Below are 27,990 nucleotides of genomic sequence, written 5' to 3'. Positions count from 1 at the left end.
TATATATATATATATATATTTATATATATATATTTATATTATATATATATATATATATATATATATATATATATATATATATATATATATATATAAATATGTATATATATATATATATATATATATATATATATATATATATATATATATATATATATATATATATATATAAATATATATATATATATATATATATATATATATTCCGGCATTTGTCTTTATATACTGCACGTATTTAAAAAAAATAAAAGTAAAAAATTTTCAATGAAACTAAACATTAATAAAACTTTTTTTTAATCGAAGGGAGGGAGCACATGCCCTCCTACCACTTCCCCTCAGCTGGATTATAAAATCAAATGAGGATTTTTTAAACTCGTTTGAGAACATTAAATTTGTATTTTATCAGTGTAGATTTTCTTCAAAGTGCTTACGCGACTTTTAACTATGGATCTTCATAACAAAATATAACAGGTTTTGACACCCCACTTCCAAAAAAAGAACAATGACAAATTTTTTTTTTCTGTTGAATGCTATTTTTAAGAAGCCATTTGAAAAAAAAAAATCATGCTATATGTCATGTGTCTCACCTGAATATAAATGAAAAAGAATCTATTTTGCTTTTTTTCCTTCTCTAGGCTATTCTTTACCGATAAGTGTCTTTGAAGATGATCTGTATTCACACGTATTTATTGATTTTTAGTATTCCTTTTTACTGCAAGTTTGTTCCATTGATTTTGATCGTGTGAGGCTTCAAAGCGATTTATTTGGCTTCATGATTGAACGAAATTTCTTATGTAATAGACCTAATATCCTTATTTTTCAGACTTAAGCCAATTACGATAATCATTGCTGGTTGTATGTTAGTATTAACATTGACCTTATTAAATGAAATTAAATATCTGTCACATGGGGGATAAGTTTGAGCTCGGCAAAGTTTTAGGAGTTTCCTGGATTACATTCTTATTGTTTCGAACTAAGCAAAATGTTATTCGAAATATTATACCTTTACTTCCCTGCCTTATAAATTAAAGAGATAGTGTTCAAGTGGTTATAGTTCAACCCCTTCACGTGTTTCATACCCTAAAAAAGACATTTGACCTACTTTATTAAAAGTTAAGCGCTTGCATGAAATACACCGTACTCAACAGTCAGGCAAAAGGGATTTGAGAAACCCATTTTGTTGTTTCCAGTAATAGTTTAAAAGTTTTTTCGTGCCTATTTCCACGTAGATGGAAGTATGGTCTTCCATTAAGGAGGTAGGGGCTCAAACGTCATTCGTTACTTCAATTTTCATAATGAATTTGCCGGCAATTAGGCTGTAAGGGCTTGTTTGACTAAACAATATCATCATTATGAAGCATAAAAATTGACTACTGTCAATATAATTTTCACCTTTATTTCTTATTACTGTTAATGAAATTTGCCTATGTTAGTCATTTATTAAAAAGTTTACCCCCCTCACCCTCCCTAACATTCAAAATCCTGTGTGTATTCCTTTCTTCCTATTAAGTTCGAAGAACCTATTACCTTCATGCTAAGTTCTATTAGCTTCGACATAAAATGGCCGTGCTATTTCATTATTCGAAGTTTTAGTCAAACACTAAACTTTTTTTTTTGTCTAAACCATCTAACACTTATTACACCGTCGATGTCCGTTTCTCTGGCACTTGCTCCTCGTGCTCCTAGAAGATAGGCTTAGAAACATTAAAAGGGGCTTTCAGAACCAGGGGGAAATTTTGCCTAAGAATGCTCTAAACCTTTATAGAGATAAAAGTTATTTACAAAAACTATTTTTCAGTCATCGCTTTCAAGGCAGTAATGTCAACTCAGCTCAAGAGAGTTGATTTATGGTTACTTTAACCAGTATTAAAGTACCAGAGCTTTAACTCAAGAAAATTTCGTAGAAACATTGCTTATAAATTCTGACTAGTTTAGTGTAGAAACTGTCAACGATAGCCGTTTTAGTCTGCTCTAATGCTGTCGTCAGCCAACTATTACAACTCACTAGGTTAAACGCGCTTCATCAATTGGGATCTCAAATTTTGCGATTTCTATCCCAATAAATATCTAAGTAGGCTTTAATATTATAACGCTGACCTAATTAAATATCGTAGTTGTTAATAATAACTTCTTGTTTTCTCACCATATCATCCTACATCCCCCTTAGTTAACAGCGACTTCTGTTTGGATGCAGCTGTGATGAACCGATTTTATTGATGTTATCAGAATGATAAAAAGAAAACTATTCCAGCACTACTAACTTTCTAATTACGGATGTTTATATGGAAAATGCTATCTCGTTCCTGTATAAACAACAGAAAGCATTTTATGACCGATTTGTAAACAATGAGGAAAGACATTACACATCACTGCTGGAAGTCCTGCTGCAACGCTGTCATAATAGTTTGTGATGCTCTGGGTTGTTTTGGAGGGAGGGGGTAAATTTTACTTCAATAGCGGTTTAATATGGATTAAAAAGTATTAACATCGCTGTACAGCATTCCCCAGCAAAACTATAAACATACAAAATAAGCTTAATCTGCATTTATTCAAATATTTTGCTTTTAAGCCATTTTTGATTCACCGTGAATGGTTTGGTTAGTTTAGCGTTCAGGAAATTCCCTATCTTAAAGATATTGCGTGTGAACACGCCTGTGGTGCACTCCTGGAAAAATAAGCTCGTTTGTGCTTGCCTGTAAAGCATAAGTAAAAAAAAATATTATTTTACTTAAATTTCAAAAATTAACCTTATGATTTTGTTGGGTAATGTTAAATGGGGTTGGTTATTTTTTTATATTCAGAGATAAAGCTGAGTTTTTATCTCCCATGCTTTTTTCTTGTGCATTACAATTTCAGTTGGAATCTCCTGGGCGGTTTAAACTTTGTTTGTCTATTTATTTTAGCTCCATTTCATCTTCCAACACAAGAATCCAAAGAATGAAAGTTTTGAAGAAAAACATGCCAAGAAGCCAAGCACCAAGTTAGATGAATATTTTTCTGATAAAAAGCCTCATTTGTATCGTCTTCAAGTTTACCCTGATAACACTTTTGAGGTCAGTGTCGATTATAAGGTGAGTTCCCCGTCCCCGCGTTTTTACTTTTGGTCATGTCATCATTTCTAGTTCAAACTTTAAGATAAGATAAAGCCTCACTCTAAAAAAGTTTAGACTTGACGAGTTTTTGCTCTCTGTATATAAAAAAAAGAAAAAAAAAACACCTTAAGTGGGCTTCACTTTAACACGATGGGTCAATAGATAACAAAATTAAATATATTCGTGGTTTGGCGGAATTAATGCCTCTTTTATTTATCTATTTTGGTTTAGCAGCAGTAGATTACAGTAGTTTAAGTGATTTGTAAAGGTTGTCTCATCAAAATGACCTGATTTTTTATGATAGCAAAGCTTATCATTCCAAATGCTCTTATTCATCTTCACTACAGCAATGAATCTTTTGTTGTTGATAAGGGATGGCACATCTGATGTTTTAAAACTGATTAGATATTACCACAAGCCATTTTCCAGGGCTTTTTCCCAACTGGGGATCAGCAGGGTAATTCTTGTTCAATCAACCTTTCATCCTTATTGCCCTGCTGAGAATGGAATTGTTAAACACTACCCATACGTCTGTCAGCGACGTTATCAATAACAATTGGACTAACCTCAATAGGGCGTTATTTGTGCTCTACTCTGTTTTTAGTCTAATAATCTTGCTAATACAATTAACTCAGTGTGCTGCAGTATAAAATTAAAAAACAAAAGTATATATGGAACTGAATGGAAAAAAGATGATCTGGCTAACGGAAACTAAAGGTAAAAATTAAAAATTATGTGTAATCAAAAGGGCTAAAATAAAAACAAGGGGCTAATACATTTGACATGATGTTTGCTATTTAATAACTTCCTATATAATGTTTACTAACTTCCTTTTTTTTCTTCTTTTTTTGTATTTATACTCAAGCCTAAGTCATAAGCAGGCCTTTAATGTCGGTTATAAGTTATTCTGACTCCAGATATCTTCTGTATACAAATTTGATTCTTTCTCTAAAAAAAAAGCCCAATTAATGTTATAATTCTAGCTCTGTGAATAGACTAGATTGAAAAACTAATGTAGGCGATGTTCTAGGTATCTTCTTCCTATGGCGCAAGTTACAGGAGTTGACTTGTCCCAAATCGCGCCTTTTACAGAGAACATAAAATACGCCTTAAAATCCATTTATATCGGAGCAGCCTAATTGCGATAGCTCCCAGAGCTATCGGGACCATATCTTTAACACTTGGGCCTCTTACTTCAATTATTTTCTCATCCTCAAAATCATAGGTCAAGATCTTGTCCTGTAATATTAGCCTCACCCCCCTTAATTTAGCAGGCATATTTGTTTACCTAGCCTCCGCTAGAAGGGTTTTAGCTTATCTCGAGCCATACGCTCTCTTTCCGTGTAATCAGGGGAGATATTCAACTTATGACGGCTACATAGCCCAGAAGATCTCAACACCAAATCTCTTAGAGGCTTGCTAATAAATTTAATGACAATAGGGGGCACGCCATTTTTAGAACGAAGGCGGAAAATATCCGTTATATCTCGCCTCTCTAGATCCAAATTCGGGACAATTTCATTTAAGTATGACAAAATATCTGACGCTAGACTGGGTCCTCGATGTTTTGGGTCAAATTTGTATATAATCAAATTCATGTTCTTTAATTCTTTTTCAAGAAAAACTATCTTGGACTGGGTTTTCCGCAAATCTTCATTAACAGTCGAGCAGCTTAATGTCAGACCCGCCATCTCCGATTTAATTGCTCTGTTGGTTTCCTCTAACTTGCAAGAAAATTCCGAAAAAACCGTCATTAGGCCTTCAATTCCCTCAGCCAAAACCTCTATTTTATTTACTGAGGCTCTTAGACTTTGCATCTCCTTTATCAGTTGTTTTATACCTTCGTCGCTCATCTTAGTGTATTAAATATTATGCCAAAGGCTTACCTTCGATATGCCTTTCTTATTTACCCTCGTACCGGCCTTCGAGCTCTTCTCAAAAATTTTGTCGTTAGTGGCCGACAAAAACCAGATAAATCCAACTATATTCAAAGGCAATCGTTGCGCAATTAAATAACTATCCAAAAAGTTGAAAACTGGCCAAACAATAAAACTAGGTCAAAGACTGGATTAATACTGGGATCAATACTGGATCCAATGTATTTCAAAATCACATTACACTCTCACAAGCTCTGAAGGGCCGAATTTGGATTTCAGAGTATCAAAATATCATAAAAACACAAAAACTAGAAAACTGGCAAAGAATGCCAAAACGAAAGCAGAAAAATCAGAATGGATAATCATTAGTCAGTCAATAATTTAACTGGAAAATCTTAATTAAAAAGTTAAAAAGAGACCCTATAAAAGCAGTGGGCAGGGGGGGGGGGGTGCAAAGCAAGTGAATAAATGGGCTGCACCGTCATCCAATAAAAAAAAAGAAGAAAAACTAGCGGGATATTTTGATTATTATTTTTTTTTGTAATGAAAGGGGTACTGGTTTTTTCTTGGAATGCGCTGCTAAAATTGGATTGAAACAAGTAATGACTGCCTAAGTTCCACTCGGGGTCAATCCCTTTGGACAGGCGCTGGAAAAAAAAAAACACCATTAAAGAGCGATCTGAGATTGGAGAAAGAAGTTCTCTTTCTATTGCTGGTTCTGAGGATTAGATGCTGCAGGTCCGCTGGTGAGTGGTGGGTGACTTATCCCTCTTTTTTTGAGGGATGAGTGTAGTCTGGTGCAACGTTTAAGAAACTTAAGGAAAATCAGAACTCAATAAGAGAGCGTAAAGTTTGAAGCTCTGAACATAGCTTGAACGTGTGTATTTGTGGTGGCCTCATCGTCACTGTATCACCGATGATTTGTCACAAGAAGTGGTATTTGGCGAGGATTAAAACAGCCAGGAATACTATAGAAACTATTCACATTTATTATTACCTCCAAATCCGGCTGAAAGCCATATCCAGTTTTTTGCAGGGAGGAGGGGGCGCATTTACCAAAACAAATTTGGTTCTGGGGGAGTGGGGAGTTGGGAAGTAGGTTGTAAGCCCGGTAGCCCCACCCTTTGGATATGCCCCTGCTTGTTGGAATGATCATAAAGGTATGAAAGTTAATCCTTGCCTAAAGCAAAGAGAAGTAAAATTGTTTCTCTTTCAACCTGTTCAATTTCTTTTTTTTTTACCAAAATTAAAATTTCTACCTAACTTATTATAAATTCAAGCACTTGTTGGTCCATTGTCTAATTTATAAAAGTTTGATAATGGCTTTTTTTCCTCAAAGAAATGTGAAAATGATGTTGTGGAGTTATAGTGATACCATTTATGGCTATATCGCGATTTTTCTTTATATTAAACATGGTCATTAATGGGAAATGCTGTTTATTGGAAAAATTTAATTCCTCAAAAAATGTCTAATTTGTGCTTTGTCTTAATGATTATTGTTTTGTTCTTCTTGTTTATTAATTGCCTCTTTCATTTATGCAACGTGTGGAGATCGTACAATCGTACAGCGTTGTAAGACATCGGCCTTAGGAAGAGGCCAAAATTAGAAGCGGGAGCAACCGGAGTCACTCAGGTATTTTTTTTATATTTCAATATAATTCATAAATATCATCTCCGTGAAACTAAATCCTAAATTTGTGTTCACTCAATGAGACACTCCAAAAATGATAGCACATTTGTTTGAAATTCCCAAAATGTGGTACACCCAATTGACATTGTGTCAACTTCTGAAAAAAGTGCTGAACGGGTGTAAATATTTTGTGCTGAAGGGTAAAAAATATTTTGTAAGTTTTTGCCTTTTTGGTTGTGAATTTTGAAGAAATTATTTCCTAATTTTTTGTGATGACGTGTTCTTGGTTTCATTTTCTTCTTTTTATTGTTCCGCTTTATTCTTTTTTTGTGTGAGAGGGGAAAGTAAAATTATTATTATTGTTTAAGAAATAAACTAAAAAGAATAGTAACAGATGTAAAGAAAAACATTTATGTCAGAAAATAAAGCAATTTTTTTTTTTTTTGATATATAATTATAAGGGTTTTATTTAAATAAAACCAACACATCAACCGCCAGAAGTAAACGCCTTTTGGTGTTACACCCTTTCAGAGAAATGTCTAAGGGTGAATGTTTGATTGGCTCCTCTTTCCGACAGTTAGGTTTATAAAAGCAGGTGTAAGAAGATGGAAAGTTAAACCTGAATAGCTATTTGAAAGTTCGCTTTTTTTCTGGGATGGAATATACCACGGCCTTATATTTGATTTTTTTTTTTCGTAACTACAACACCAAAATATGACTAAAAATTAACTATTTTGGGTAGTTTATTTTAAATCTGTCGTGTTTAAATCCTAAGACACACTTTCCCGTACTTGGCGTTTTCGTTGAAGTGTCTTTTTTTTCTACGTTGTTTGGCCTTTCACGCTGCCAAAAAAATAAACGCCTTTGTGTGTGAATGTTTTATTCGCAACTGTTTCGAATCAGAATTAGCCTTACGCAACATTTTATTTTCGATAAAACTAAAGCTTCTTATTTGTGCTGGTAGAATCTGCTGGAGAATTTTTGCTTTCAATTTCATATTATTTTTGATTGGAAATTGACTTAGCGACATTCCGTTTGTTTGTCTTGACGAAATTTTAATTGAATCTATTTATGTAAATGGCAAAAAATATAAAATTCTATATTGTTTAGATAGGAGGTTAAAACCTCAACAACAGGGTTCTCTCAAATGCTGAATCTAATGTGATTTTCGCTAATGTCGCTTTAATTTTAGAGGTATTTCAACCATTTAGAAAATGTGACATATTTTCTCAGCTTTTGATGGATAACATCAATCTAATTAATTTTATTTATTTGGAACCAGCATATGAAGCCAATTCTTTCACCAATGTATTAATTATTATCGAAATTCCTTAGAATTTGGTTAGTATTGGGGCGAGTCACTCCTTAATTATAGTTTGTTACCATTAATTGCTGGTTCTAGATGCAATGACTGCAGAGTATAAAATAGAAATAGAAAAATTAAATAAAGGAGAAACAGTAAAATATGGAAAAGAGCAAAGAAAAGGGTATCTATTGAGGGTGCTGTTGTGTTATGGGGGTCTATTGATCCATCGTTATATATTTCTGTTCATCTGTCTATGGCAGCATTACAGAGGTTACGCATGGGCTAAGTAGGCCTGTTTAATTGGTTTACTTAAAATCTGTTAGAATAAAAACTTCCTGGTTAGTGCAGCCTTTTTGAGCTAGCAAATCATAGACCGTTTTACATTCTTACGTTGGATGGTTTACATTATGGAGGGACAGTAGAAAACCATTATTAGGATGTATCTTATTATGCCATTATTAGGCCACTTCTCTTAGTGACCCATGAATTATACCGTCTTTACGCTCTAAAAAGTGATTTGGCGGATTTGCCAACGAATCCGACTAGCTACTACGTCGACTTCATGCTCAGTGGAAAAATACGAGACAGATGGTAACGCCTTTGCAAAAATCGAACTCTAGTCCAGAGTAACTGACAATTCAATCAAGGTTCCTTGACTAGTGGTTTGGTTACCTTGGACGGGTTACCCAAATAGTTATCAATTCTCTCATTTCAAGCAGCAGTTTCAAAGTTATTCAGCTTAAATATCGGCATTTCTAAAGTCTATAGCTACCAAATTTGTTGACATGTATCTTAATCTGTGTGTAATTAGTCTGGTTAGTAAAAGCTGGCTAATAAAAAAAGATTTTATATTTAAATATATACAAACATCTTTAAGACGTTGTATTCGGAAGCTCAAAAAGCAACATGATGGTTTAATTTCTTAATTAATTTTGAGTTTAACATTTTTAAATATTTCATATATACAACCCCTCAAGTTTTTCTGTTTGGCATGACCTTAGAAATGAGACAAGTGTATTTATATGAATGTGTGACGTAGGATTGCACCATATGGTGCAAATAATCAACTTTGATCTGTAGAAACTGAAGCTTATTTTAAAATAGAAATTTCACCCTCTATCCCAGTTTTTTTAAATGTACAATTACGCCTGTCCAGTTTAGCTTTTTTTCCCGTGTGCGACTTTATAGCATTGTTATTTAACGCAAGGTAATTATATAGTAATTATTTTTAAATACATAACAGATCTATACTTTGGAATAATTATAGAAATGTATAGCAAATATTTATAATTAAAATTAAACATGATAATAATTAATATTGTTATGTAATAATATAATGGTTATGTAAGAATAATTTATAATTATAAAAACGAAAAATTGATAATTTTCTTCTTTCTTGTAGATGCCTTATCATCCAAAACTTAAGCAACCGACTGTTCGTGAAATGCTGTTTATACTAGAAGAAGATAAAGAAACTTGTAGGTCGCCATTATTGTATAAAGCCTTTGTCAAGTGAGGACTCACAACTCTGTTTTAGTAGTTGTTTTATTGAAAGAAAATGTTTTGTTACCGATAGTGTGTTTTCAATGTATTTATTTTTATCTTTTTTAAGTTGCTAGGCCTTGAGGTTTTTCCCCTTTTCTAAATAGAGTTTTAAATGAATGAATTGTTGTTTTGGATTATAACCTTAGTTTTTTAAATTCGCTATCTCCAGACGTAGCAGATTTTAGAAGATCATAAATCATTTGAAGGCGATAGAAATCGGTAAGGCCTGAGGCAAGCGAGGGCCATTTAATAATTTCTAAGACTACACCGGCTATACATAGGAAACTGAAAAAAATTCGTGAAGAAGAAAAAATGAGCATAATTCCAGCCAGTGAAAAAAGGAAGGATGAATGTGCTCAACCGAAATATGCAGATATTTCGGTTGAGACTTCCGTTCGATCGTCCAGAGATAAATCACATTTATTACAGAGATAAATGTCTCGGGGACAAATAAAAAAAAGACAAATACTAAATTAAATGAGGCCCTCTCCAAGCAATTCCGATCGAGTCAGAAACTCAACGGATATATCTGCACATTTATCCTGCCTTTTTTTCATTGGCTGGTATTATCCTCGTTTTTGCTTTTTCGTAATTTTTTTCTTTCATTTCTGTGAGGCAAATTACGGTAAAGAATACTGCATTTGACTTTACACTCCCTATCGGCGGTGCTAATCTCCGTTTTACAGCCCATCAGCTAGGTAGTATAATGGGGAACTAACGTTAACGTTAGTTGCCACTCTTATAAGTTCCCTACCCTTTGGGTTAGAAAGTAAGAGAGGGTCAGAAAGTTAGTCTTAAATGCTGAAGACTAGTTGGCAAGCAGATTTAACTTCGGAAACTCTTAAAAAGTAAATTTGTTTTGTATTTCATTAGTTAAGGATTTACTGACCACTACTGTATAAGGATGGAAAGTTAGGGTATTATCAAGATCAGAAAGAGGGCCCTTACCGCGTCTTTTTAAACAAAATAAAAAGTGTCTGGTACTAGTTGCAGTGAAAGTTTCGGAAACTTATAAATGAAGAACTGCTTGTAGTATAAAGTACAAAAAAAAAAAAAAAAAATGAAGCTAGACAGTCTCCTAGCTGGACTGATATCGACCTCTGAGTCTGATCTTTGAGTTTCCTGAGTAGTAAAAAAAAAGTTTTTGAAACCATTTTCTAAAGTGCGCAAATACCAAAAATCCTTTGGAAGTATACAGCGAGTATAGCCCAATCCTCTTTTAATCAGTGGGTTGCATTGTGGCCTATTAAAGATCTCAAGAGGTAATAGACATAGACCATGCACAATATGACTGAATCTAGTCACCAAGATTCCAAAAAGTATCTACCCGTGCAGGAGTCTTTTCGGATTGTAGTGAGAAAGTTCTAAGGCTGTCCCTTTTTAAAAGGCAATGTTTATTTTTTCGTCACTACATGTACAGATATCCGATCGAATGAGCCATCTCTCAAGTTTCTACAACCATTGCTTCTATATGAATTGGCCGAGAAAAACACATAAACAATACATGGATGCAACTTCACTCTTTACCAAGGGTCCTCTACACTTGAGTTGAATCCTGTTGAAGTTGTGATGGCAAAAGAATAATGGACAAATTTTTAAACCCTTAAAAATGGTGCAAGAGGCTTTTGTATATCCGAAACGTCATTCCAGTGGCTCCTAATGTTTAGTAGTATTTTGGTTAAAAAGCTTTTAGGAATGCTGAAGGCAGACGAGGATAAAGGATAAAAAGAAAGTTATTGTGTTTAGGAACACTAGGAACACAATTGTTGTGTTTAGGATGGTAGGAACAAGTTCAACCATCGATTGCGAAATTGATCGTCAAATAGTTTATGGTTGGTTTGACGAACCTAGACGGGAATGTTCCGTTCAATGCTTCAGTTTAAATCAAGTAAATGACAAATGAAACATTTGTTCTCGAGGAAATTTTCAACAAAGCGAAGCGAAATACAAGGTAGGGATTTTTCCTACAGTTTAATCTCCATTAATTTTAATATAAAAAACTTTTGATTTATCGGTTATACCTGCCCACCAAAACTAGCTGAAAACGTTCCAAAATGCAATTCTATCTACACCTGTGATCTTCGCATCATAGTATTAACTGACTTCCATTTTGTTTTTTGGTGGTTTTTCGTTTCAGAGAAATATACAACAGCTGATAGGCCTAATAGGATTGACACATGATACTTGAATTGTCTGGGAGACTTAAAGTCCCCTATCTTGAAAAACAAAGAAAACCGCTTTCTCGCATAGGAATGTTTTTTCAGGCGTTATTGTACCGAGCCAGTAGTCTTAGAATATTGGGCGAGGGCTCATATGAAAAGAAATCGCTATAGAGTCTAAAATCGGAGTAAAAAAAGACCTTTTTCCCTCTTTCTTTTTCCTTTTGAGTCCCTAGGTTCTTAAGCCAAGTTTTGGCGTATCTGGAATGAAACTATGGCTCTTTTCTTCATAAGAAAAGCAAAAGAGTATTAAATGACAACCTTAAAGGCTTTCTCTTTCTTTCAAACAGCCCGATTTAAAACAAACAAAAAATTCAGTATGAGTAAATTACTTTAATTAAATATCAACAATCATCCTTAGATTTAAACAACAGGATGGAAAAGTAAAAAAAAAAAAATCTTTATTAAAACACAACCATACAAAATTCCGAATAGGGACAGAAAAAAGGCACATATTTTTTCTAAACGTTCACATCCAGACAAAATCAACGGTGTATTTAAAACACGCACGTACACAGATGAAGGCTTTAACATATCCTATTAAAAAAACTTTGACAGGCCAAAATTTGACACAAATTTAAATTCACATTTATAGACTTGGAAATATGAGATTTTTATATTTTTACAAAAACCTTATATTTACCCATTTCACATACAAGAGTTGTTTAACTTTGGGAAATACTTCTGTTTGAAAATAATCCAAAATGGTTCTGCAAAGTGCCAGTGGATTGCAGCTCTTTTTTTTACAATGACAAATAGATAATTAATTATCTAAATAATTAATAATTTATATTAATAAATTTTTATATATATATATATTATTTTTTAGTATGTTTTTATTATTATTATTATTTTATTATTCTTTATTATTTTAATTTATTAATAAATTTATATTAATTAAAATAATTAATAATTAGATAATTAATGATCTAAAACAGATAATTAAGCATCTTACTATATATAATCTTTGCTTTTACCGACAAAAAAAAATGCTTCAATCTAGCATTCCCCATAGAATTTATGATCGAAAAAGGTAGACAGACGTAGTTTTCTTCCAGTCTCTTAGAAACAATTATGAGCAAATAATAAGCTGAATTTTTCACAGAAAAGATTGCAGACAGTGGCAAATTATTTAAATTTCTAAAACGTAAACACTTGATTTTCTTGACCAAACTTTCAAGTGAAGTAGTAAGTAGCGCCACAATCCTTAGATCAAAAATACTGATAAAACGGCTCAGACTTATTCAGTCAGCCTTAAAATGCTCAAATTGGGTTTTAACTTACACCCATACTGAATTAACATAGCCCCTATGTCGTCCAGCCCTTAATACTTAATATTAAGGGCTGGTTTCCTTTAAAAAAAATATGAACCCAAAGATAACACTGATTTGATGAACAGTAATGTAAAGTGATGCTAAGGCTCAGGGAGGAAGGGTGAGACCGTGTTACTTTTTTATTAATTGTATTTGTTAAATAAAATTATTTTATAAATAAAATTATCTTTGAATAAAATTGTAAAACAAAATGAAATCATTTTGTTAATTTGTTGCATGTTAATTGTTAAATACGTTACTTATTTATGAATAAAAATCTTAATTATTATCGTCTTGTGCTATGTCGCCGAATGTCCGACTCCAGTTGCCTATGCTCTTTACACTGATATTAATTGAACTTGAACAATTAATTGTCTATCGTTTTTATTAATCAAATTTGGTCTTCACCTTTAATTTAGAGAAAGTCATGTGTGAACGTCAAAATAGCTCCATAAAATACAAAATCTAAGTACACACTTCTCATACAAAAATAATCACATGACCATCACCAGAATTATAGAATTGTCTTCTCTAAACAGTCCTTTCCACAAATTCAAACGTGCAGCTAATAGCACCAAAAAATGACCTCAGAAAGTCTGATATATATATATATATATATATATATATATATATATATATATATATATATATATATATATATATATATATATATATATATATATATATATTTATGATATATGATATATATATACATATATATATATATATATATATATATATATATATATATATATATATATATATATATGTTACCGTGAATGTTTGACATTTTTTGAATTTGCAAGATGAATTGGTAGGAATGACTGGCCGCATTAATACGCATTTTTTCTGCTTTAACGCTACCTTTTTTCACATTAAATGTTATTTTGGCTCTTAAAATTACTTTAATTGCACCCCTACTATTATTTATTCACTGATTGATTTTTCTCGGGGGTGGTCAAAGTAAAAGTTTCGACCAGAGCGTGATGGAGGGTTACAATAGTGTCAGTCTCAGGTGTCTTAACACCGCGCCGAGTTTGTATTAGCAGTAAGGGCGAACTCAATGAAACTGGGTGGCTATAGACCCCCCTATCCACTAGAAGGTTTTATGTGTTTTAAACAGTGGACTAAATACTACAAACGGTTCATATTGGGCTAGTTCGAGTGCAAACCGAAAACAGAAAGAGAATGTCAGCTGGAAAAAGCCCTCGTTCGGCTGTTTAATCTTAACTAGTATTCAGCAGGTTGCCGCCCCTAATGATTTATCACTATTTCTAGTGATTTTTTATGCTGCTAAAACAAAAAATCACTGAATCAGCACTTAAATCACTTGAATATTGAAGAAAATAACTAAATCAACCCCAAAATCACTCAAATCCGGTGATTTTTCCTCACCGGGTGGCAACCCTGGTAATCAGTGTTTGCCTGGAAATAAAGCTTTGAGATGAGGGTGAATAAAATGTATTTAATACCCATGGAACGTGAGGATTGTGAGACAAGAAGGAACCTCAAGTTTTTACTACCGCTTGGTTGGAAAAGAACAGTGATTATTCAGGCTTTGCAGAACAACTATGGGGCTCATGCTCCGAGGAAATTTTGCGTTTATGAAAGATTTCAGGATGGTCGAGGCTGTCGAAGATGATGGGGTTTGTGGAAGAAAATGTTTGGAAACTTTGATGCTGTTAAGAGCCTAGTCGACCAATATAGGAGGTACACAGTTTATTAGATACCTCAGTTTATGGGCATATCTGGTGATTCAGCTCGTTCAGTTCTGGATGACGATTTAGGCCTCAGTTTACTTTTGATGCGATGTGTACCAAAAGCGTCATGTCCTGATCAGTCAAATCTTAGAAGTGAATTATCAGCTGATGTTTTGACCGAGACTGAAGCAAACAATGAACAACGCTTTCCACGTGGATCATTTGACTCAATTAAATTCAAATTTTAGAAGTATTTCGACAAGATTATGGCAACCGTTTTCTAGGACGGAAGGAGTTGTGCTTGTGAATTTTTCAAAAGGTTGAAAAAACATGACAGAAGCCTATTATATAGAAGTTTTGAGGGCATCGAGAGCCAAATTGGCTAAAAACTGTCCTTTGGCTAAATACACCGTCGTACCTACAACAACGACCTGCGGCACCTTCACGCCTCAATTCAGCCAGAGTGGGAAGACATCGTCGTAGCCGCAAGTTTCAGAGACGACTTGAGACTCTTCTCGGACGCCCTGAGCGCCTCTGGAGGCACAGGAGGATCTAAGGTCTAAGGTAATGAAATCGGGAAAAGTTTTGGCCATTGCCACATCTCTAGTTATTATACTGCCATTGTTAGCTGGCCAATAGTAAATTCTTACGATATAGTAAAAAATTACTTCCCTAGGCAGGCTATAATTCTTAAGCCGATAAATACATATATTTTGGTCAATTCTACATTCTCTAAATAGTTGCTTAAGCAGAAAAATAGTCATAATGATGCTTGCCGGGGGAGTGTGTTTGTGGTTGGGCTGAATGATGTTTGGGCTGATTTTTATGATGTACTGAAAAGATTAAAAGATGCACATTTTTTATATAATTCAATGGGTAATAGTTCTTGTATAAAGTTTCTAATTGATGGATAATAGTTGTTGATTTTCGGCTATTTTTAACAATATTTATGGAATTAATGAACCAGTATATACCTGTCAGAGAGGTAGCAACATTCTGACCAATATATATATATATATATATATATATATATATATATATATATATATATATATATATATATATAATATATATATATATATATATATATATATATATAAATCAATTTAGTTTTGCTACCCGTCACAGCGATTTTTTTATTCTATATTCCATAGTTATTCAATTCTTTTCAAAATCGCCGGTTAAAATGAGAATTTGTGGAATAGGCTATATAATATATATCAAGCAAGAAAATACTGCAAAGCTAATAAACTTAATATAGCTACCTTCACCAGAACTAAATTAACAATTAATAAATTATGAGTAAAAATTTCTTTTGACATTTCCAATGTTCTAATCTGCGCATGACAACTCCAAGTAGATAGGTCAAAAATTACGATTAACTGGTAAAGCGAAATATCAAGTTCACCAGCGAGAAACAAACAACTAACACTAATTACCATTGTCTTGGCTGAACTTTTCGTTAAGAAGTAATGATGCCAAGGCTATTTTAAAATAAAAACAAATGGATTTTTAACTGAGAACTTTTATTGTAAGTGTTTTATTGTTTTTTATTTTTTCTTTGCTGAAGACGGCCCTTAGATATAGGGCCGAAATATTCAAATAGGTTTTGTTGGTTCACTGTCTTGGGAAAAAAAATCGCATTATTCTCTCTTTTGTTGTTGTATAATTACCATTATCCCGTAAATCCTAAACCGAGGATAGACACACTGTATTGTTGGAAAAGTTGCTCAGTTTAGTAACAGCTGTTTCTGCTCACATTTACTTTTTTTATTTATCTTTTTTTATTTCACTTAAAAATGTTATTCTACTCATTAAAATCAAAATCAATTTGAATTAGCTCTGAATTTTGCAATTCTACTGAGTGATGCTGCGCCGTCAGAAAGACTAAAATAACAAAATCTTATTATACCCAGGCACATAATACACAGTTTAGTAACAACCAGTTCTATTCACATTTCCTCTTTTACCTTTTTTTTTACACATTTGTCCTTCTAATTTTGCTTCTTCAGCCTCATTTTTTTTTCTGCTTTTGCTCCTAGATTTTAATTAAATTTTTAAACTAAATCTGAGTTACTTCTAAGATTTTACACTTCTGCTGAGCGATGCTTTACTACCAGTGAGATTAATGATAACAAATTGTTATTACACCCAGACTTAAGAACCAAAATATCCCCTCCTATGCACCTTCTTCGATTTGAGGGTAGGTCCTCAAACCCTTCACTGTTGTTTAGGTTGACAGATTAGGGGAGGGTTTCGACATAGCGCACTTAAGCTTCCGTAGATACATCCGGGACAAAACTGAAGCGTAAGTCAATGTCCAAGCTCTGTAAGTTTTTATATAGATCTCGTTATGAAATATGATGGTTCAGTTTATGACATACAGTTATCCAGTTTAATAGCAAACTTTTTTCACAGTTGAAAGGAAAGCTTCAGATATTCAGTTTAGTAACAAAAGTTATGACGGTTTTAGGCAAATAGAGGCTCCATCATTCTTTATCAATTACCTCCTATCTGGAGCACTTGATAGAGCTTAAGACCCTTAGCTTCAAAACCCTTATTTTGTTGCTTCTTTCCTTTTCTCGTTTCGAGATTTACATTTTGTTCGTTTTAACATTGTGCTTTTTGCCTTTCCATCATATTACTCCTTTCTTTTATCAATGTCTTCTTATTTCCACAGTATTTTGAAAGCAGATAAAAAAAAATTGTGGACACTACTACGGCGCACATATATTTCTTAATTAATTTTCAAGCGCAATAAGAAAGGTGGAAATGTCAACAAGAAATTAAAAAAAAAAAAATGAGTAAATTAGTATATGAATTAATGAAATAATTTGCATAAAGGGTCAAACTTTAAAATATCATCTAGTTATTAAGATCCTTATCAGCGCAAAAGAAAATTAAGAATTGCTAATACTATAAGTGACAGGGAGAGCGTGTGAATGTTTGCAGCTCCATCATCCCCGGTTGGAGAATCATCTACACCCCCAACCGAAGCCCCGTCTTCAACCTTCCATCCCGGTAAATTCTGACACCTAGACTTGCACTCACTTCCATCACAAATATCACAGATCTTAGCCGGTACTGGGTCGTAGAAAACACGGGCCCTTCTTGAATTATCATAATAATCATACATTACCACAGGGACTTTCCGCTGTTCGGATACTTTATAAGTACGGAAGGCTGTTACTGAAGGGCAAACAGTATCCTGTGTTACCGAATCAAAATAGATCAACACTCCAGAGCCATCTTCCTTCATTTCAGCCAGCTTAACATCTTTGTAAGTGGTTAGCTCAGGGACGGAATCTTCATCCACAGTGAATCCAGAAGGTACACTCACGTCTAAGACAGCCATATTAGATTCATTAGTACCGTAAGTGCCAACAAAGCTGGAGCAAACAGTGAGCTGCATCCTGTTTTCATTAGCACGTTGAAACAGCTGTGTATCTAGATTGAATAGAGGCCACTCGCTTGTTATATTAACATTATAGCTATATGATACCTGTACTACAGCAAAACCACTGCCACTTGCCGTTATATCTACACTCTTTGTAGTTGTTGGTAATATGAAATTCTGAAGAACCATAGCATTCTCCTTACGAAGGTAAACAAGATGCTCAGTCCCTTCAAATTCAAATTTGACATTGACATCTGTGTTTGAAACAATAATACGCTCAGCAAGCTCAGCTAGAGCAAAAAGCCCAATAACTGTATCCTGGGTCGACTCAAAACCTCCTTGGGAATTTCTCTTGGACACAAGCCATTTCATAATAGGCAATGCTTCTGGAACCAGACCTCGATGGATGTAGGTTAGCAATGCATAGGCAGTCATTTCAATATCAACTGGTTTTGTCAACAAATTTCGGGGGTTCTTCATAGCTTCTTCATCTATCTCGCGGGACCAATACAACTTTCCCTCCATTGAAGTGTTTTTCTTGCTTTCTAAAAGCTCAAAAGCGTCAAATTGCCCACTATCTTCAGCTAAATTCAACGCATATGCCGAGACAGCGATAACATACGGGTCTCTCATATTGGGAAGTTCACCCCGCAAAAATCTCTTCGCCTTGTCTATAGTATCTTTATGGTTATCTTGTCCGTTGGACTTTTCAAGGAAGGCAAGTAGAGCATAGGCAGTAAGCGGGACTCCTTTAGCTGCACCCCCTTGCATGTCACTGTGGGAGACTTTCCCTATCTCTGGGAAGCTCCCGTTTGGAGCTTGATTAGCGGCAAGCCACTCCAACGCTTGATCAATAACAGAATCCTCAATGGCTATGTAGGACTGGGCCTGCCGGAACGACCGGGCCACGAACGCTGTTAACCACGTACTACCTGAAATCATAAGAAAGAAAATCAGAAAGAATAACAAGTAAACATCTTCACAACGGGGCCTAGAGTCCCTCTCTTCTCTAGGAGAATTGAAAGCTGTGAGCTACATGTGTACTTTTTATTCACGACTCTGCCTCTACAGGAACACTCCTCAAATCCCCTCCCAATTATAGTCGGGCCTGTGAGCACCTATAAACACATTTGGGGTTCTGTCAATGCTTAGATCAGAGCTTGCATCAAACCAAAAACACAGCACATGCTACATGAGTCATTCTGAAGTGAAATTGGATAAAACCTCAGTTGAGATTTGGGTATCAAAGCAATCCGTTATCTGACAATCATGTAATTTCATATTTACAATCCTCAAAAATAAGAAGTAATACCAAGCATGAAAACGGTCATTGAATCCTTTTTTTCGTAGCATTCGTTTTAATAATTCTACATCAAATTTTGTAGACAGTTAGTCAAAGTTTATACATTAAAATATAAATAGACGCATTCATTATACTAAAACACATAAGCAACCAAGGCAGTACAAAAGATTTTCTTTCGAGAAGGGGGAGGGGCTTAAAAACAACAAAGAGGCGAACAAACCAGGGAAACATAAAATATCCTCTATATTACAGGGGAAAGCAGAACAATCTCAAAAATTCAGGGAGCATGGGAGAATAATCCCCCCCCCCCAGTGTACTTGCCAAAAGTAATCTTAAAATTCTTCAATGTTTTACTTATTGGTATTTTAAAGTCATGAGTGATAGCTTATCTTCTTTTTATAATTTATTAATTGTTAGTTTTTATGGGGTTGATTAACCGTTTTATATTCAGAAAAAAAATTCAACAGCTGCAATAAATAAAACCTATCGAAACTATGTAAATATAAGAACAGTGTCATCTGTATCGTCACGATCTCTCCACTAAGCGTTTTCCAAGATTTCCAGTTTCTCCTCCAACTCCCCCCAATGTCACCGGATCCGGTCAGGATTTAAAATAAAAGCTCTGAGACACGAGGTCCTTCTAAATATAAAATTTCATTAGGAATCACTCACCCGTTCGTAAGTTAAAAATACCTCATTTTTTCTAATTTTTCCGAATTACCGAATTAGGTCCCTCCCCCAACTTTCCCAAAGAGAGCGAATCTGGTCCAGTTGTGTCAATCACGTATTTAGGACTTGTGTTTATCCTTCCCACCAAGTTTCATCCCGATCTCTCCACTCTAACCGTTTTCCAAGATTTCCAACCCCCCAACTCCTCCCAATGACACTGGATCCAGTCAGGATTTAAAATAAGAGGTCTAAGTTACGAGGTTCTTTAAATATCAAATTTCATTAAGATCCGATCACTCCTTCGAAAGTTAAAAATACCTCGTCTTTTCTAATTTTTTCGTAATACACCCCCCCCCCCACTCCCCCAAAGAGATCAGATCCGTTCCGGTTATGTCAATCACGGATCTAGGACTTCTGCTTATTTTTACCACCAAATTTCATCCCAATCTCTCCACTCTAAGCGTTTTCCAAGATTTCAGGTTTCCCCCTCCAACTCCCCAATGTCATCATATCCGGTCGGGATTTAAAATAAGACTTCTGAGACACGATATCCTTCTAAATATCACATTTCATTAATATTCGATAACCTATCTTAAGTTAAAAATACCTCATTTTTTCTAATTTCTCCGAATTAACCGTCCTCCCCCTACTCACCCCCCAGATGGTCGAATCAGGGAAAAGACTATTTCTAATTTAACCTGGTATGGTCCCTGATACGCCTGCCAAATTTCATCGTCCTAGCTTATCTGGAAGGAAAAAAAAAACTAGCAAAACCAGGACACAAACCGACATACCGACAGAAATTGCGATCGCTATATGTCACTTGGTAAATACCAAGTGACATAAAAACGACGACAGTTTTTGTGATAATCACACAAAAGCTCAATCAATGGTTTTTAGCCATTTTGCTCATGGGCCTGGCCTCTCAAGAATTTGTCACCTCCTCCTAGATTATCTTTTAGTGTTTTCATTAAAAATAAACTTTTTTACGCTTGCATTGTAAGAATATCAAAGAAACAACAGAAGTAACCCCCCCCCCAGGTTTTAAAAATGCAACCCCCCCCTTAGTTTCCGTAAATTGACGCCAGTACATGGAACATTTTATGAATAAGGACAAAACCCTGTGCAAATGAGAAATATTTTCATTTATTAACTACTTAGTATAAAAACGATGAACTTCATATAATGATCACAAAAAAAGGCTGAAATAATTGTTCTTACCGCTTTTGCCCACGGACCCTTTACAAGTAAGAGTAAAGCCATAACCGAAATTGAAACTCTTGGTAACTATTAACTACTTAGCATGAAAATAACAACACTTCTTGAAATGTTTACAAAAAGCTCAATCATTGGTTATTAGCCCTTTCGCTCCTGGACCCCTTTACAAGTAAGGGCAAAGTCATGTCCAAGGGATGTGTCAGTAATTATTAACTATTTAGCATAAAAACGGCGACGCTTCTTTTAATGATTACAAAAAGGTGAATAAATGGCTCTTAGCCCTTTCGCTCATAGGCCCCTTTTGGACAAGTAAAGGCAAAGCCATATCAAAAATTAAAAACGTTGGTAATTATTCAAAACCTAGTATAAAAACAAATACAATTTTAGTGATTATTACAAGAAATCTCAATCAACGGTTCTTAGTTCTTTTGCCCATCGACCATTTCACAGGAAAGCCATTAGCTCCTTGCGCGAGTTTTACCTAAAATGAATACCTAAAATACCTAAATGCCAAAAATAAACTAAAATACCTGAAATAAAATAAAATACCTAAATAAATAGAATAAATAAAATAAAAATAAATAATAGAAAATAATAATATAAAGAATAATATAAAAAAATTATATAAACATAATAATTTAAAATAATAATAATAAAAAATAATAAAAAAATATAATAATAAATAAAATAAAATACCTAAAATACCTAAAATAAACTTACAGGACCAATTACACTGGAAGACAGTCAATACAACAACAACAAAAAGTCCTTATAAATAAAATAAAGATCCAGTTTTTGTGTGTTTCCGGTATTTTTCTTAACCATTTATTTATATCTTTACTAAAAGAGATCAAATCCCTAGGCTATAAAAAACGCCATCTTTTTATTTAATTCAGAAAACCGCTATCCCAAAATTTTGAAGCCCCTTTTTATATCGAAAATCCAAAAAAATCCTTGCCCCCCCTCCTCTCCCCTACGTTTTCGTATCTGGTCGCCTAGTTAAGCAGATAACTATCCTTATAAGTAAGGGCAAAGTCATGCCTAAATTGAGAATATATGTAATTATTAAAAACTACTAAACGAGGACACTTTTTCAAAACTATCGAAACGAGGACACTTTTTGTTATGATTACAAAAAAAGCTCGATCAATTACAAGAAGCTTTGCCCTTTTGCCCATGGACCCCCTTCGCAAGATAGGCCACTAACACCTTGCATATGTTTAAATTTTAAATACATAAAATTAAAATTAATAGACTATTTATATTAGAAGATAGTCAACACACCGAAAGAAAATAAAAAACCACAAAACCCTAGAAATGTAGGTAATTATTAAAAACTTAATATTAAAATAGGAATACCTTTTATTACGATTACAAAAAAGCTCAATCAATGGTACTTACCCTTTGTCTATAGACGCCTTTGCAAGGAAGGACACTAACACGTTGCATGTGTTTTGATTTTAAATCCATAAAATAAAGTTATGGTGCCAATAACATTACAAGATAGTCAATACACTAAAAGAAAATAAAAATCCTTCAACCCTGGTCAAGGGAATTTTTTTAAATTCCCTTGAACTTGGGCAACAATGTTGGGTTATTTATACTTGGTCCCATAATATCAGCTATGGCATCTACCTCGATATGTTCTGAGCCAGGAACAGCATACGGAGGTATCTCAATCGATATCGATTCATTGAACAAAGAACGTTGTCGTAGATCGATGAGGACGGCCTTATTCTTGTATATGGTTTCACCTAAGACAGAACTATTATCAAAAAAAAGATTGAAACAAAGTGAAAGTGGTACCAAGATAAAGAGCATATATGAAACTGAGAAACTAAAGAAAAGATAGTCAATTAAGAGAGGGATTCTTTTTTTACCGTTAATCCATGCAGTATTAAGTTAATTTAAATAAGATTAGTTTTGAATAAAATTACCATTATTTAAGTTAAATTAATTTCAATAGACACTAATTAAATTAGATTGCTTCAAATTATATTAAATTACATTGTATTAGTTAGATTAAATTGGTTGTTTAAATTAATCAATTTAGATAATTTAATTTGAATAGTTTGATCTAATTAAATTAGTTTAAACTAAATTATTTAAATTCAATTAATAACTATTAAACTGAACAAGTATTAAAATATCAAAATATTAGTATTAAATTATTATCGTTATCACTGTTAAATTAATTATATTTCAATTACATCAACTAAATTAACACACCACTTCAAAATACGTTGCAACAAACAACATATCGAGTTTTGGCCGTTTTTGTCCCCACTACGATAGGTCCCATATGAAGTATAGATGTCGCTGTAAGCAAGACGAGTGAATGTAGATCCGATAAATAAATGCAGTTAAGATGAAGAAGTTAATATTGATAATTTGAATATTCTGGGGCTGAGCTAGCTCTACTCGACTTCAATATATATGACTTTAACTTTAATATAGCTTACCTTATTTGGACAGGTCGAAAATATAAATAATTTCTTATTTAATTTGGAAAAAATTTGGTTATTAAATTTGATCTTTGACTGCTTAAAAAAAAAAAAATTCATTCTGACTACTGGTAAATAGTCATGACACATTGGTAAATAAGATGGCAGGTTGCCAAAGATTGTGCTTTCTGGCCTAAATCGCAGATTGTCGAAAAAGGCTTTGAAAAACGCATGAAAAATGTATTCATATCCCTTTTTTGTCACGTTTTTATGAATCCGTGGACACGGCCTTGTCAGTATCAAAATATTTTTTTTTTCTTATTAAGCAAAGTTTCAACGCACCGAGTTTTATTTAGATTTGTTTCTTCTGAAGTTTGAGATTTTTGGTTAGAGAAAATAAAAATAAATATATTGCAATAAGGAAAGAAAGTTCCTCAAGAAATGAAATGTGTTTTTATGAAATTGATTTGTCAAAAATGTATTTTTTTTTCGTTCAATTCTAAGATTTACACACAAACTACAAGAGAAAACAAAAAAAAACCTTCTGCTTTGACTAAAAGCTTCCTCAGTTCGGCATCGCCAGCAGTTGGTGCTTTTGCGCTGACTTTAATGTCAATATAGCCCAGCTTCTTTGGACGGATCAGAAACGATACACTCGCTCCATCTTGAGATTTGACATTCACATTTTTCTCCCTAAAGATCCAACGATCGAATGTCATTTTCATCACCAATGAATTCAAAGTCGTCTCCAGATGACTCCAGAACTACAGCTGCATTTTGGTCTCTCGACATGTAGTTGAACACAACCACTTGAATGGACACTGCTTCTCCTCGTATAACGGAATAGGGTAAGTTCAGTTGAACAAAGAATGGACGGAATATTTGGAGCTGCAAAAAAAGAAGAAAGTTACTAAAAGTGAAAACAACAAGCATGATTCATTCATATTTTTTCCCACAGCAAAAATACAGTGATGCCAAATAGCAGAAATGCCAAAATACAGTTTATAGCGAAAAATCTGAAATGCAGCGATTTTTTTGTTTTAGCTTGGCCCTTTCCCCCCTCACCTTGGATTTTTGTAATCCAGATTCTACCCTTTTGTCTAATGTGAGGCTCTCCTCCTATCAAGGAATATGGCAGGTTTAAACCAACAAACATTGGACGGGATAAAGAAAGGATAAAAGAGCAGGACAGGATAAAAAAAAGACCATAAAAGAGCATAAAAAAGCTAAGAATTGCAATAAAAAGAGCACAATTCACTAAAGCAGGAAGCGTATACCTAGAATAAAAATGACAAACAAAACGAGCCACGTTTCAATTAGCATCTCGGTTGAAAACAAAGATGGCGATACCTTGGATACGTCCTCCGTGTTCCAGATTATAGACTTTCTAAAATGCTCCTCCGCTAGCAACAGGATGGCACCTATCACCGAGGAAGACCAAAGAACACGCTCCGTAGAGCGTGACAGAAAAGCCCTCCAGACGAGTTTCATCCCAGAGTGGGAGGACATCTACCCAGCGGCCAACTTAAGGGAAGATTAGAGGCTACTGACTGACACCCTTTGTGCCTCTTGAGGCACTGGAGGAACTAAGGTCTAAGGTAAGGTTGACAAGATAATGAATTACATGGTATTATTTGATTTCCTATCGACACGGCAGGCGTTCGACTTGTAAATGTGGATAAAGATCCTCCAAAGCCATTGCTGGCACACAGGGTGTCAAATCGAGGTTCAAGTTGCTGGTCCTTTTTACAGGATAAATAGCAAGCCTAACAAACCTTGCTGCAGCAATGATCAATCCCTGGGCCTCGTACACCCAAGCTGAACATCAGTCCACTGTGCTAAAACAGGGTTATTTTAATTACCCACACAGGGTTACAACAGGGCTATTTTAATTACCCACAAAGGGTTACAGCAGGGTTATTTTTATCCAACATTTTCTTTCTTTTGACTACAGAAGAAAAAACGTCCGTTGCTTTCCATGTTGACATAGAAATTATACATTCAAGTGGAAAATTCGAAATTTAAAATGAATTGATGGCTTTCTTTCTAATAAAGGTTTTTGTGTGTTTCAAGAATGGCAAGGATTATAAGAATCAATTCATTAGCTGAATAAAAGCTGACGCTTCGTTAATTCAGTATTAAAGGGTATTGGAGTCTTATATTTGACATTACTGCCAAAAATAAAGTTTTTGATTTGCTGTTCCATGTCGATGGCAAAAAGGTACAAATAAGACACTAAAAAGCAAAATGCTGACATAAAGTCGAATTTGTTATGTTAATACAACGCAGCTAAGGAGAACAAGAAAAGAAAGCGAGAGGAAGAGAGAAAGAGAGAGAAGAAGAAAGAAAGGAAAAAAAGAGGAGAGAGAGAGAGAGGGGAGAGAGAAAGAGAGAGAGGATTTAAAACTATAATATTCAAGAAGTAGAAGATCTTGAAAAAGTGACCTCCTTTATTGGACAACGAAAAGAAACAAAAGGTAAAACGTGCCAACATATTTACTATTTTCCTACCCTTTCAATTTAAAAATAGCGTGTTGACAGTGGATCTAAATAAGCAGAATTCTAACAGTGCGTTTTACAAAAAAAGGCAATTATAACTGATTCATCAAACAAAATCACTTTAAACATGTTCCCAGCTAAACACAAAAATTCGTTTTTGAATATTTGAAAAAAACATTAAGGAATCAGTCTATTAAAGAATTTTAATTTAAAAAAAAAATTGGACGCAATGACATCAAAATAATGGCTACCCCAATTATTAAAAATGTCTGTTTTGAGATATAGCCAAATCGATTCACAAAAACATGTTTTGCTTTTTGTGTGTCAACAATAAAAGTAAACTGTCAAGAAATAGTTCAGCAGTATCTGTCACAAAAACCGTACGGCAATAGATTGTTGTCACTCAATAAAACTTTCTGCATGTATAGCTGTACTGTCCCCATTTCTCAAAATAGAAAATGCACTTTACTGGCTTTTGAAAACAACTCAAAGTAAAAGTAAACAGCCAAAAACGTCAACCCCAAATGTAAACAACTTAACATCAACCCAAAAATGTAAAAGAACTAGTTTCCAGTTTTATAACTTTCCACTGCTTCGCAGCATAAAATTGGAATTTCTGCCCGGGAGGTATAGTTGTCTCTTCTAGTTACAACTTTAGTAGCCCTTTGTGATAATTGTCCTAGGTTGATTGTCTGTACAAAAAAAGAAAAAAACTCCTTAAACAACCAAATTCTTTCTTTATCTTCACACACAATGTTGCTTTGAAGGCATTTTGAAATTTGACTTTGTTTAAATATTTAAAATTGGCGGCAAAGCTCCCTCTTTTTTATTGGAATTCTCGCTGCCGATGCTTAACCATGCTGGAAATAGATAGAAAATGTGACAATTGCAGAAGAATGTAATTTAACCCCCCCCCCTTTAGATTTTGAAAAATACCTTATTCAGGGTGAGGGGTATTTCATTGACATGCGCCCTTTTTTTATTTTTGATAGAAAACGACAAATTGCCCCCCCTAAACTCAAAAACACATTTTGCTCCTCGACAATTTTTTTAATTAACCCTACTGATTGGACGCATTTAATCAACCAAATAACAGCGACAAAAACGTCAAACATTTCTAATTGGTGTCCAAAATTCGTGCCATTTTTTTATTGGTGGTCGTTGAACACCACACCACAGTGTTGGTGTGTTCACACACCATGTTCTGTCACACTACAGTGTTGGTGTGTTTTGAATCATGTGCGAAAGTTCCGAAAAACATTAAGTTACAAGGCATGATACCTTAAATTCATTTCTATAATTTTAGTTTTTACAGCAATGTCATTACATAGAGCACTTTTAAAATGACATCATTATACCTAGCTGAATATTTTGGCTGACGTGATCATAGATGCAACTATGATGTCATTTGTCATTTATAAGAAGGTATCATCACTAAAAATCACCATTTCAATATAATTTCAATATAATGCTGGATAATTAATTTTGCTTCATAATGCCCTTCGACGTGTAAATGGGTGTAAACCCTTCAGTGAAATATCGCTCATAATTAATGTTATTGATCAACCTCCAAGCTCCAAAAATTCAGCACCACCACCAGCACAATAATTGTAAAAACAGGAAAACGAAGATTTATCCAACTGTTGTAGACCTAATGCCTCAATCTTATCTAGAGCATAGTAAAAGACTCTTGACTGATCTTACTTGGCGTTCCCATGTCATTGTCACAACAACATTGTCATTTACAAGAATAATCATTTCAATATAATGAATTCAAC

General features: G+C 34.0%; 3 protein-coding genes across 8 annotated transcripts in view; 1 reads left to right on the top strand and 2 right to left on the bottom strand.

Moving 5' to 3' along the window:
- The window catches only part of LOC136036047 (calnexin-like), a 50,391-nt gene that overhangs the window by 5,806 nt on the left and 16,595 nt on the right, over window positions 1-27,990 (top strand). For 4 of the 5 annotated variants that reach the window (XM_065717985.1, XM_065717984.1, XM_065717986.1 and 1 more), the window contains exons 3-4: window positions 2,904-3,071; window positions 6,521-6,602. In XM_065717985.1, the coding sequence (XP_065574057.1) occupies window positions 2,904-3,071; window positions 6,521-6,559 (207 nt within the window). In that variant the 3' untranslated portion in view covers window positions 6,560-6,602. Of the gene's footprint in view, window positions 1-2,903; window positions 3,072-6,520; window positions 6,603-9,307; window positions 9,568-27,990 lie in introns of those variants that run through there. The other variant, XM_065717988.1, reaches the window with a different exon arrangement.
- LOC136036046 (thioester-containing protein 1 allele R1-like) lies at window positions 15,756-24,580 on the bottom strand. Of its 2 annotated transcripts, XM_065717982.1 has the most exons (3): window positions 24,255-24,580; window positions 22,905-23,023; window positions 15,756-19,011 (listed from the first exon to the last, which is right to left on the bottom strand). In XM_065717982.1, exon 3 carries the CDS (start codon window positions 18,848-18,850, stop codon window positions 17,567-17,569), a length of 1,284 nt encoding a protein of 427 aa, XP_065574054.1. In that variant the 5' UTR covers window positions 18,851-19,011; window positions 22,905-23,023; window positions 24,255-24,580; the 3' UTR covers window positions 15,756-17,566. The 2 variants fall into 2 exon arrangements, with proteins under 2 accessions (XP_065574054.1, XP_065574055.1); XM_065717983.1 differs by lacking the exons at window positions 22,905-23,023; window positions 24,255-24,580 and adding an exon at window positions 22,671-22,690.
- Window positions 22,830-27,970, bottom strand: LOC136036525 (uncharacterized). The gene is made up of 3 exons (XM_065718829.1): window positions 27,917-27,970; window positions 24,442-24,601; window positions 22,830-23,023 (listed from the first exon to the last, which is right to left on the bottom strand). The coding sequence occupies exons 1-3, from the start codon at window positions 27,968-27,970 to the stop codon at window positions 22,830-22,832; spliced, it is 408 nt and encodes a 135-aa protein (XP_065574901.1).

This window comes from Artemia franciscana, chromosome 15, assembly GCF_032884065.1.
Source record: "Artemia franciscana chromosome 15, ASM3288406v1, whole genome shotgun sequence".
NCBI classification, from domain to species: domain Eukaryota; kingdom Metazoa; phylum Arthropoda; class Branchiopoda; order Anostraca; family Artemiidae; genus Artemia; species Artemia franciscana.
This window is presented reverse-complemented; position numbering and strand designations above follow the sequence as displayed.